Source organism: Betta splendens, chromosome 6 (genome assembly GCF_900634795.4).
Source record: "Betta splendens chromosome 6, fBetSpl5.4, whole genome shotgun sequence".
Lineage (NCBI taxonomy): Eukaryota > Metazoa > Chordata > Actinopteri > Anabantiformes > Osphronemidae > Betta > Betta splendens.
In genome coordinates this window covers 5,197,524-5,209,191 of record NC_040886.2, presented here as the reverse complement: position 1 = coordinate 5,209,191, position 11,668 = coordinate 5,197,524, and the positions used below count along the sequence as shown (strand labels likewise).

Sequence of the window (11,668 nt, the reverse complement as noted above, 5' to 3'; positions counted from 1 at the left end):
GTGTTTTTAACTTACTGCAAGAAAGATCAAACAAAAATACACTATTTTGCCAAAGTAATCAATATGTTTTAAATTAATTGTGTCCAAATGTCGCAGAAATTTAATTAGTGACGTTACACAACATTGCTTCTTTACAGAAGCGACTCGTGTCCAACAACTTTGTCCCCGGTAGGTGAAAGCAGGTGGACGCAGCTGCCTGTCGCTCTCAGCTGCCGCGTCCAAAGCGCGTCACAGTCACCTCGATGACAGAACGGTCGCGAGCTCACCTTCGAAATAAAAGCACAGCGAGTTAAGCCGACGGTTCTGTGAGATTCTACCAGGTGACGGCTCCACTTCGAGCCTTCGAGCCCAGCGGCAGCAGTACGTTCATATAATTATAAATTGGGCGCAGGTACAGACTGAGGCAACATGTGGAAAAGAAACGGGTTTAAAAGTCGGGACCGGAAGTGCTACATCTTCGGAGGGTAACTTGACACCGTTGTGGTGAAGAGGTGCAGCTGCGGTTCTGTAGTTAGAAGAGACCGACATGACGAAGCGGACGGAAGACCGGGCCGAACCGGAGTCAGGATATCATTAATGGCCCAGTTGCTCACGGAGTAAAGAATGGGCTCCAGAGCATCGCAGCCATGGCCAGATCCACTAACAGAAGCGCCAAGGACGGCGACTCGCGGGTCACCGCCCCCACGGACCGCGGAGAAGCGCGGGACCTGGCTGAACCCCGGGAACTGTCTCTGGAGGAGGTGCTGAAGTCCTACGAGCAGCCCATCAACGAGGAGCAGGCGTGGGCGGTGTGCCACCAGTGCTGCAGCGGGCTGAGGCCGCCCCGCCCGCCGGCCGGGACGCTCCGCCGGGTGGAGGAGCCGTCGTCCATCCTCCTGCGCAGGGACGGAACCGTGGCGCTCCGGCGGGAGTCCGGACACAACGGTAGGACGAGCTGCTCAGCCTGGCGCTGTGTCATTGGGCTGCGTGGAGCTCCGGCCGCAGGCCGAGCACCGACCTGCTCCCACCTGCTCCAGCGGCGTGTGGAACGCATAACGGTAGTGGAGGGCACAGTCAAAGCTGTGATCAGAGGACACAGGACGGAGCTTCTGCAGTATTAGTACTAAGGCTGAGTACAAGCACTGCAGCGCTGTGTGATGCCGGTAACTTGTTCATTATTCATTACTCAGCTTTGGCCTCTTCAGAGGAAAGGACAATGGTGCAGTCTCCCACTGAGTGTATCTGGACCTGTATTATGTCCCAGGGTTCCGCCTGTGGGCTTGACCCAATCAATAAGTTCTGTATGAGGACTAGTAGACGTGGTACCGCTCCCTGTGTGGGACAGCTGTAATCTGACAACTAAAAGTACTACATAAAAGTAACAGATTGTTCCCATCAGTGTGGCTCATGGAGACACTGGTCACCAACAGCGTCACTAAACCCGAGGGGACTTTGACTTATTTTGGTATAATCTGAAACCTGGTGACTGTCAACATAATTTCTCATTTAGATTAAACCTTAAATCGTTCCCACACATGTAGTTTTAACTTTAGTACTATTTTGTACAGTGTTAACAGCGTTTTGCTTAGAGATACTATAGTATCATAAAAGATTATGCTTTATTGTTGTAGCGTGCGATGGTTTGTTCTCTGATAATCACAGTCTTTCAGCTTCATTTTTGTAGCTACAGTAGATTGACATGTTTGTTTGTTTGTTTGGCCAAATGAATCCTAGTTAAGGAGAGTTGAGCAGTAGACAAAACAATTCCTATTCAGCAAAAAATCACTGCGGTCCTGGAAATAACTTGAAACTAAGAAAAGTAATAAGTCAAAATTTGCTGAAAATTAGACCTCTTTTAAATTGTGGCTTGATAGAATCAATTTAAAAAACAAAGTAATGAAATGGGCGTTGACTAAAATGATGGTTTCTTAACTTCATATTTTGTTGCAATCACTGCAATCAAAGCATTTCTGCACCTGCCAGCAGGTGTTTTACTCCTCGTGAGCAAACTGCTCCAGGCTCCTTCTCTGAATGCCATTATCTGTACAGTAAGAGCAAAGTCTCATTCCTGGCTAGTGAGGCGCTTTTTACCTGGACAAACCTGGAGAAGGCCATTCTTCTGTCATGACAGTAATTTATTGTATGATACACCCAAAGCCCTGTTCTTTAATTATTTGCAGTAATAAACCCCAAAACAAATACATTTAAATTCAGTTTGGCACCAGGACCAACAGAATTTCATATAGTTGGTGCTATATAATTAAAATTGAATTGAACTGAACTAATTAAAACTTCAATAAGTTCCATCCTGTGACTCCTAGAACTATGATTTATGAATTAAAATGGCAACTTAAAAATAATAATACTGTGGATTTACTCTTAAGACAGACAGATTGTGATCAGTGAGTGAACAGTGTGTGTTTGCTGGTGACCTGTCCAGGGTGAGCCTTGTCTCCTGGCTCCAGCATTTCCACGACCCTTATAGGGGAAAACGTTATTACTGCCAGAGTCTTTACACTCGACCTCCTTACATAAGATGCAGTGTCTGTAATGGAAATAGTTCATTATAAATCAGACTGAGTTCACTGAGTCAGCAGTGACTGCTTTACAAAGTGCTCAGAATGTTTGGGTACGATCTGCTGAAAAGTGGATGCTCCCCTGCATCCGCTCCTAAACTCTGACCAAAACTAAGGAGCAAAATAGACTAAAACCTGGTTTTGGGTTTGAAGGACAATGTGATTGAGGTGGTGTAACTAAGGGAAGCTGCACGTCAAAGTCCACATACAGCTCACATCAGATAAAAAGCAACTATCAGTCACCTTTTGTAAAACAAATAGCTTTCTGTTATAACCTCACTCTGCACCTCAATAGATTGTAATCGTTTGTACTAAACAATTGTTTATATGGACTCTACAACCTATAATGGTAAAGTGTTTCTACTTTTTTATTCAGTACTGTGCCGAAGTCCTTTTATCAGACTGGACAGTTGTGAACATGTTCACATATGAGAGATCAAGGTTGTTCTGATCCAGAATATCTAGAGGAAGGTTGGTGAGGAGCCACTGTATCAGTGTTCATTTAGTGATGCCCCTCCCTCTGTGGTGATGAATGCACTCAGTGATGTGTGAGTGCAAGGGTCTTATTTGACTTGTACAGTAGATAAAGCTGCTGCGTTTATTGTGTACCCAGAGGTGAAGTTCATTCTTTTGATCTCTCATATCCGTGCCATAAGTAGAATTGTTCTTCCCAGCCTGGTGTCATGGCAACAGATGGCAAAGTCCATCTTGGGACAAGGCGAATATGTCTGTCAGTGGGAAAACATGTTTGACGGCATATGTGTGGGTCTTTAGGATGAAATATTACATAATGTAATATACATTCATATTTAATTTGAAATGAATCAAATGTGTGCCACACTGCAGGGTGTAAAAAAGGAGTGCATCAGTATGTTTGTCAGATGACCCACTGTTCAGATGCTCCTGATACCGTCTGGTACTGGGCTGTGGAGCATCCATCTGAACCAGTAGTTGACAGCCTGCTCCTGTCCCGGGGCCGTGTGACACAACTCTATCTGCTGAGGTGAGGGTCAACATAATGTGGGGAAGTCCTTTATTTAAGTTTTGTCTCATGTCCCAGATCCGCTGATGTAATGCAGCAGCTATCTGTTGTCTGCTGACTGTGAGAAGCTGGTGCTGGAGGTAGAGCTGGTGACTCTGTGACCTCGCCAGCGCGTCATTTGAAGCTGCCCGACAGGTTTTCAGGGGTTCATGTTATCGTCCCACTGCTGCGGTCGGGCATTCAGTGAGGCAGCATCAGTGTCCTGCTCTCAGCTATTTGTTGTTGCTGAGCACCATCACCACCAAACCTGCACTCCTTGTTTTCTCATCGTTATCAATGACTTCTATCATTCACCTCTCAGTCTGTTTTTACTCTCTTTCTGTCTTTGTCTCCGTCTCCTGCATTCTCCTGTTTCTCCGCAGTGTGAGCTGCTGATCAAGGCATTTCAGGCCTCTCGGGTGTCATTACTGACATCTGAGCTGGGGGAAAGTGCTTTTTACTGTCTCACACAAGCACATGGACACACACACACACACACACACACACGTGCACGCGCGCACACACACACACACACACACACACACACACACACACACACATGTGAGTGGCTCTGCAGCTACTGGAACATACGGACAAACCATTGTGATTCAATGAACAGAATAAAAGCCTCCAACACAGTTTTTATTATTGCACCAAACAACTTTAATCACAATGTTTTTCTGGTGTGAAACACTCCTGATTGTTGCTTACTATAGGACAACAAACTACCCACTTGCCCCGTGTGTGCTAATCTCCTTCAGGTTCAAGCTAAAAAGCTTGTAAGTAAATTAAATTCTATTCTACATTTCACAGTCAGACAGTGTGTTTAACATCAACAGCAGATGGAGTGATTTCAAACAGCTCATAAGTTACATACGCTTTTGTTTCTCTCCTGTTCTGATCTTGCAAGATGTGCATACTGTGTAAGTGAAACTTTTTGTGGCTTTGACATTGAGGCTTCAAGTCTCAGGGGAACTAAGTCAGTCAGGCATTGGATTTAAAAACTACCTCGTGCTTTTCCTGACTCCAGTTCAAATCAGAGACCAAGTGGATCAGGGCTTAAAAGGTGTAACTAGTAACTATACAATAAATGCACATATAACATTAGTTTTACACGTCTGTCATTTTTAATTTATTACTCACAGCTTTAATTGACTTGACTTAAATTGTATAATAAAATGTCACGGTTCTTTGTTGGGCTAAACAAGATATTGTTATAGAATAATGAAGTTTCTAAAATGTTATAGAACATGTCTTGTGTCTCCTTTCTCTTCAGATGACGGTCGTCCTCTTCCACCTGTTGCTGAGTGTCAGGTGAGACAAAAAAACACAAACTTGTACTGAGTTACCACTGGTTGTCAGTCATTATTGGAATTTCTACCTAGAAGTGAAAGAAACTCAACACCCAGTGACTTTGAGCAAAGACACGTTTCCAATCCTTTGCCTTATTCCTTTGTTCCCATCCATCCGTTCAGCTGGTCCAGTCCCTGGGTGTGGCCATCTACCGAGCTCTGGACTGGGGCCTGGACGACAGCGAGGAGCGGGAGCTGAGCCCACAGCTGGAGCGCCTCATCGAACGCATGGCAGGAGGAGACCAGGACACGCACAGTGACCGGACTGCTGGTAACGGTACCACCGATGAGGGCTACAGCGGGCAGGAGGAAGAGGAGGAGGAGGAAGAGCAGCAGGACGGAGTGACGAGGCCAGTGTGTACCTTCCGCCAGGTGATGGCGCTGTGCGCTGCTCGGCTGGCCAACCCGAGCTTGGCCCCAGAGCACTACCAGGCTGTCTGCAGGGCTCTGTTTGTAGAGACTCTGGAGCTTCAGACCTTCCTCATCAAGATCAGAGATGCTAAGGAGGTAAGTTAGGATTCATAAGCCTCCATAAAATAAATCAACACATTCAAGGAACTAATACAGGGTAAATATTAACAGAAGATGCTGTCTTTTGCATAGATGTTAAAAAGGATCACCACAGAGGACGAGGACCGTCCTACAGCTGAGCTTGATGCCCTCAAACACAAAGACTGGGTAAGTGACGCCGTGTGTTCCACCGGAGATCGAAGTCTCGCGTTAATAAGCCTGTGTGTGATTTCTGGCCCCAGGCCCGTCTGTGGGTGCAGCTGATGAAGGAGCTCCGACAGGGGGTGAAGCTGAAGAAGGTGCAGGAGCAGCCGTTCAACCCTCTGCCCACAGAGTTCAGCCTCACGCCCTTCGAGATGCTGATGCAGGACATACGAGCTCGCAAGTTCCAACTCCGCAAAGTCATGGTGAGATGTAGATGTAAATGCAGTGCAGGTACAGTATAAATAGTGGCAGTGAACAATAAATCAAACCACCACCATGTATAGTCTACAGGCTTGTTGAAGTGTCAGCCTGAGGCCTTCTCCTTGGGTGGAGGCATGAATCAACCCAAATATTAATGAAGGGCTCAGGCAGCCTTCTGTTGTTCTGGCAGCAGGATGTGGCTCATGAGTGGCTGTTATTGCTGTGCAGTGGAATTAGACATTAAAACCCTTTCGGGAGAGCTGATGTATTTTTTCTGAGATTTTACAGTTGTGGTTACAGAAGTGGACACGCGACTGACCTCAGTATCCTCAGTAGCAGATGTCTATAGAAATAAGCAGCGTTACAAAGAGACAAACTAGAGGGTTCCAACACAGAGGCAGGCTGACAGCTCATTCTGCAACTTATCAACCTCATACTTCAAAAACAAAATCAAAAACAAAGTTATACTCACATTTCTATAAAACCCGTTGAAAAGCTAGTTGCTGTGGTGCTTGGTCTCTGACAGGTGGACGGTGACATCCCTACCAGGGTGAAGAGAAATGCCCATGAGTTAATCCTGGATTTTATCAGGTCAAGGCCTCCGCTGAAGCCAGTGAGTGGATTTTGTTAACTACAGCTGTGTGTGATGAGCTTGGTTTCTTCTCGGTTTGATTACATTCCCTTCTGGAAACTCATATGACACATACTGTATGACATAACTATAGTGACAGTCAGCCACATCATTAACTCCAGTGATGCCTTAACCTTCCATGAACATGATCATAACTCAGCAGTAATAACTGACCTATAGGAGTGTGGGCCTAATTGAATGTTTAACTGCCCTTTGCTGAAACCAAACATTATTACGATATTATTCATGAACCAGATGGCAGATTTATGCATCAGAAATATTCTCTTAATATCTAACTTTATGGACCTGCTGCAGTTCTAGAACCAGGAGCTGTGTCTTGAAGGGGTTCTGAATAACTGCCCTATTTAATATTTACAGCCAGTGTGAATATTGAATTTTAATTTGTAAATAATTCAAAAGAAATTCTTTGCCCTATATTTGATTATCATAATCATTTTGTTTGTCTGTGACGTTTGGACGTGTTGTAAATGTTTCTCCGTGTTAGGTTTCAGAGCGCAGTCTCGCGCCTCCTCCCCCACAGCAGCAGTCCCTCCATGACCAGGTCCTGGCTGAGATCAAGCAGGAGAGGAAGCTCAGGCCTGTGGTCCCACCGAGCTCCAGATGTGAGAGGACAATCACTTGTCAGTAATGCTACACTGTAACTAAATCAGAGCTATTCGTCAGCATTTCATGCACTTTATACGCGTGTCTAGAAGTCACCGTAGTTATTATTTATATGCTGCACGATCATCATGGTACTGTCACGCTCTTATATGTTTCCTGTTGATGTTTCGGTCTCTCTCTCATCAGCGTTTGGCTCGCTGCCCTGCCTGGCTCAGACTTGTCCTTGCAATGTCAAATCTACTTCGTGCATCAACTTGTCCATATCGGAGCCCGGACCCCGGGCACCGTCCCGCCCTCGCGTCCTGCTCAAAGCCCCGACACTGGCTGAGATGGAAGAGATGAACATATCTGAGGTAATTTCAAGCAGCAGTGGGATGAGACGTTTAGTCAAAGTTTAATGAATGTCCTCACTCGTCTCCTTATTGGCCCAGAGGGATGCTAGCTTTATGTCAAAATTAATCTGTGTATCATCAGGATTGAATATCTGTTTTACAGTACCTTTGCCTCCTGTTTTGTGTCACATTTACTGTCCTTACATCCGATTTAGGGTAACTGCACTATAATTGCAATGCACAATAGTCATGTATACAGTCATTTCCCCGTTTTTGTCCCCATCACAGGAAGAGGAATCCCCAGACAATGGGGAGCTGAGGAGGGTGGAGAGTTTCCCTATGCGCCTCAGACGAGACCGCTCCTTCTCAGAGCACGACCTGGCCTTGATTCACGGCGAGATGCTTCCTTCTCTGTCTGAGTCAGCCCAGCTTGGCGAAGGGGTCAGACTGAGGGAGGACAGGCCCCGGTCCAGGACGTTGTCTAGCAGTGGCCAGCCTCCTTATCACAGAGGTCAGTGGATTAAATAGCTCACATTTGTCCTCACATCAATCACAGTGAGTTGACCTAATTGCCAGTGACAGATAACAAACATACGAAGCTGACGAAAAGTTACACACCGGCACCAAATAAAGAATTCGATGATGTGACTCATGGACTTGCTAGACTGGGATTTGTGTTTTTCTTTCATTCATGCACTGCCCTGCTGCTCTTATCAGTTGTGTAGCGCATTTCTAGTATTTTGACACACACACATCCACACACTGGCGGCAGACATACACAGAGAAACTTGAGGTTCATTTCATGATCGTAGAGGAATCGAGCCACTGGTCCCATGACTGCTGGAGCCACTGCCAACCCAAACATTGGGTCCATCTCACACATTAAACCCACCATGTCCTGTGCATCTATCCCCCTAAACCCAGCATCCTTCCCAGTTCATGGCTGGATGCCGCCCTCTCCAGCTGGCCTGTCTCTGAGCTCTGTGGATGAGACGACAGAGAGGATGTCAAGCTCCAGATCTGGAGACAAGCACCAGTGGATGGTGAGTTTCAAACACTGTGGAATAACGGATATGATGCTTTACTTTATGTTATTTTGCTGTCGTCCCAGTAGTACAAAGATGCAGAGCAAAAAAAGCTAGCATTGTCATCAAATGAGTCTTAATTCTATTAGAGTGATAGATCGTTCAGTGTAGCGTGATCATTTAAACAAGCTACTGTTACAAATCAGCTTTTTAACATAACAATTCATAAATGTAACAGAAGTCAACTTTTATAGAAATGTGCAATGCTCATTCACGTGCCGAGCTCTCAGTCACATTATTTTGTTGTTATTGAATGCAAAATTCAAAACTCAAGCTTGTGAAATTGCTTCTTCTCACGGTCATGTGAAACAGGCTGATCAGCATCAACACTGACATCTGTCATCTGGTTTCAGGAGGAGTTCAGCCACCCTGTGGAGAGTCTTGCCTTAACGGTGGAGGAAGTGATCAATGTGCGCCGAGTGCTAGTCAAAGCAGAGATGGAGAAGTTTCTTCAGAGCAGAGAACTCTACAATAACCTGAAGAGAGGCAAGGTACTGGGGTGGAGCTGCCTGCTCTTATTGTTTCCCACTGCGCTGTGTTTACAGTAAATTCAGTGTTTGTGTGCGTTTTCTCAGGTTTGCTGCTGCTGTAGAGTGAAGTTCCCTCTGTTCTCGTGGCCGTCCACCTGCTTACTGTGTAAACGGTATCAAAGCGAACTTTCAGCTGTCAGAAATGTCCAGTGAAGCCTTTAGTTAATGGCTGCCTACAGTGGTGACCACAGGCCTAGATTGACCATGAGAAGGGTTTTATTGGTGCCTGTGTGCCAGACAGGAAGTAAATAAAGAACATATCTAAAAATCATACTTCTACTATTTTACTGAGTGTTTGTCCTTTTCCTTCACAGATCAGTCTGTGGCTCCTGCAGTGCAAAGGTAACTATTAGGCGTTTGTTCTGTGTATGTGATTCTGCCCATTACAAGGAGTAATTGTTTATTATTTGAATTTGTCACTGGATTAGCTGCCCAGGCCGTGTGTGCATCTGAGCTCTGTAGGTTTCATACATACACATACTTTACACTCAGTGTGATTGTGTGCTTTTGTGCTGTGGTTTGATGTGATTCTTAGCCCCATTTCTATTTAACTGTTTAGAGGTTTGTTTATATCCATATAAAAATATGGACTTTTGCATATTGTCTATTCATGTGCATTTGTGATATGTGACAGCCAACGCTGTGTTTGTGTATCTGATTCTCTTTGGGCACTTTTTTAAATTTTGTTGTTTTTGGGTCTTTGTGCTCCAGATGAAGATCCCCTCCAAAAAGTTAGCCCATATTCCCGTGTACACTGTCGGCTTCCACAGCACACCACAGAGTCATGGACACAAAGCTCTGGTCTATAAGTGAGTCTGCTCTACTTCTGTCTTCGTAGCCCGGCTGACTAAGAGTCACAATTGTGTTGTGTTTAGTGTCCCTGTTCACCTCAGCATCAATGACGTTCATGTGGGGTTTTAAATTTAAGGCACTGACTGTTTTGTTTTGTTTTGTTTAAGCATTCTAATAAACCCTCTCACGGTTTAAACATGAGCTTCCCCACATTCACCTTATTTGCTGCCATCCTTTATTTAACCAAATTAGTTCCACGTGAATCCTTGGTCTTATGCTACACCTATGCACCGTACACATATATGACCTGATCCATGTTTGTCTTCTCTTCAGGTCCTTGCGCAGCCTATCCCGCCGCTCGGTGGAGGAGGAGTTCCCCCACCTGTATGCTCACGGCTGCACGCTGCGTGACATCTGCGCCGAATGCACCAAGTTTGTGGCTGACGTGATCTCCTCCAGCCGCCGGAGCCTGGACATCCTAAACAACACTCCAAAGAGGGAGGTCAGAGCAGCCAGCGCCGCTCAGAGGCCTCAGCTCCAACGTCAGTCCAACCTTGAGTTTTACCCACAGAGCCACCCTTCCCCACAGCCTCAGCTTCGCCCCAAACTCCCTCCCCATTAGCGCCAGCAAGAGTAGCAGCTTCAAGCATTATGAGCGTCGTCTTCAACACAGCAACACTCCAAGATGGTCAAGTGTGAACCAATGAATAGCCTAAACACACACACACACCAATGAATTAGGTGTGTTATTACACACAGTAAATGGCTTTTTATGGGTTTTAGTGGTCACCTGTCTCCATCCACTAGTTCTTTAAATACTGGGTTGGATTATTGGGTCTTTTGAGTTCTGTTGTAAAACCCTACATAAACATAAGGCGGATTTGGATTTTTGGTTTGAATTTATCGATTCACAGCTACTGGCCTGTTCCTACCATCACTTTCATGTCCCACACTCACATACACACTTAAACACTGTGAGAGTAGTTAAAGAGACTAAGTCAACATGTAACTCTGGCATTTTAGCTCTGTAGTTGCCTTGTCTATGTCATGAATGTAATTTAGAAGAACAGAATTGTAAAATTATAAGCTTGTATACAACATAAGTCTTATTTTTAATCATATGAAAAGGGATTTATACCAAGTGGCTGCAGAATAACGCGTGCATTTTAGATGCGCTTGTAAAGTCCCAGACACAGGATGAGGTATGATAGCGGTGACACTGAATGTAATGTGATGAAACTGCAGACTGCACCTCCACCCGAGCAGATACGACTCCTGTCTGTCTCAGTCACTCCCTACGGACGCTTGCAATCTGCTGTGGTTTTGTAAACACCAAGTAAATCTCAACTGCAATAAAATCAAATGAGAAAAACGAGCAGTGCTGCAGCCTTGGGTTTTACTGCCGGTACTGGTCACTGCCGCATGCTGTGATCGGCTCTGAGCTTCAGTGGTCCAAGAGCTGCACTTCATGAATAAATGGGACACAAAGTGGAATGTTTTGGTGAATGAATGTTTTATTTTATTAATAAAAAAGCACAGTTTCTAAATATCTAGATATATACGCAAAACCAATAGCTCAAAACACTAATTGTTTTAAATTACTGACTAAGAAACAAATGTTTAATATGAAACAACAATGTATATAAACTACAGCACGATCTGTAATGCTGCCTGTCATAGCTACAAATATCTTAACACCACTACCAAAGTCCGCTTGAGGATGCTCTGCAGTCAACAGTATTAATATAGAATGTTCCATCTCTTTTATTAATCATATGGAAGCTGTCCAGTGAGCAGATGAACATGAAATCCCTGCAGAACATGAGCAGGC

General features: G+C 45.0%; 1 protein-coding gene across 7 annotated transcripts; it reads left to right on the top strand.

The window, feature by feature from the left end:
- The first annotated feature begins 208 nt into the window (after nucleotides 1-208).
- On the top strand, nucleotides 209-11,212 carry spire2 (spire-type actin nucleation factor 2). Of its 7 annotated transcripts, none has more exons than XM_029154531.3 (16): nucleotides 247-924; nucleotides 4,853-4,890; nucleotides 5,052-5,435; nucleotides 5,532-5,606; nucleotides 5,681-5,845; nucleotides 6,370-6,456; nucleotides 6,980-7,115; nucleotides 7,285-7,451; nucleotides 7,719-7,941; nucleotides 8,355-8,473; nucleotides 8,869-9,006; nucleotides 9,091-9,158; nucleotides 9,360-9,387; nucleotides 9,474-9,503; nucleotides 9,757-9,854; nucleotides 10,171-11,212. In XM_029154531.3, exons 1-16 carry the CDS (start codon nucleotides 627-629, stop codon nucleotides 10,457-10,459), a joined length of 2,343 nt encoding a protein of 780 aa, XP_029010364.1. In that variant the 5' UTR covers nucleotides 247-626; the 3' UTR covers nucleotides 10,460-11,212. The 7 variants fall into 7 exon arrangements, with proteins under 7 accessions (XP_055365955.1, XP_055365956.1, XP_029010364.1 ...); XM_029154532.3 differs by having other exon boundaries at nucleotides 250-924; nucleotides 6,980-7,097; XM_041071117.1 differs by lacking the exon at nucleotides 247-924 and adding an exon at nucleotides 4,472-4,499.
- The last annotated feature ends 456 nt before the right edge of the window (nucleotides 11,213-11,668 follow it).

Bases quoted from the DNA above. Each gene is read 5' to 3' on its own strand.
- spire2 (XM_029154531.3), top strand. From the start codon at position 627: ATGGCCAGATCCACTAACAGAAGCGCCAAGGACGGCGACTCGCGGGTC. The intron at 5,846-6,369 runs GTGAGATGTAGA...GGTCTCTGACAG, and splicing joins TCCAACTCCGCAAAGTCATG to GTGGACGGTGACATCCCTAC. The intron at 9,007-9,090 runs GTACTGGGGTGG...GCGTTTTCTCAG, and splicing joins ATAACCTGAAGAGAGGCAAG to GTTTGCTGCTGCTGTAGAGT.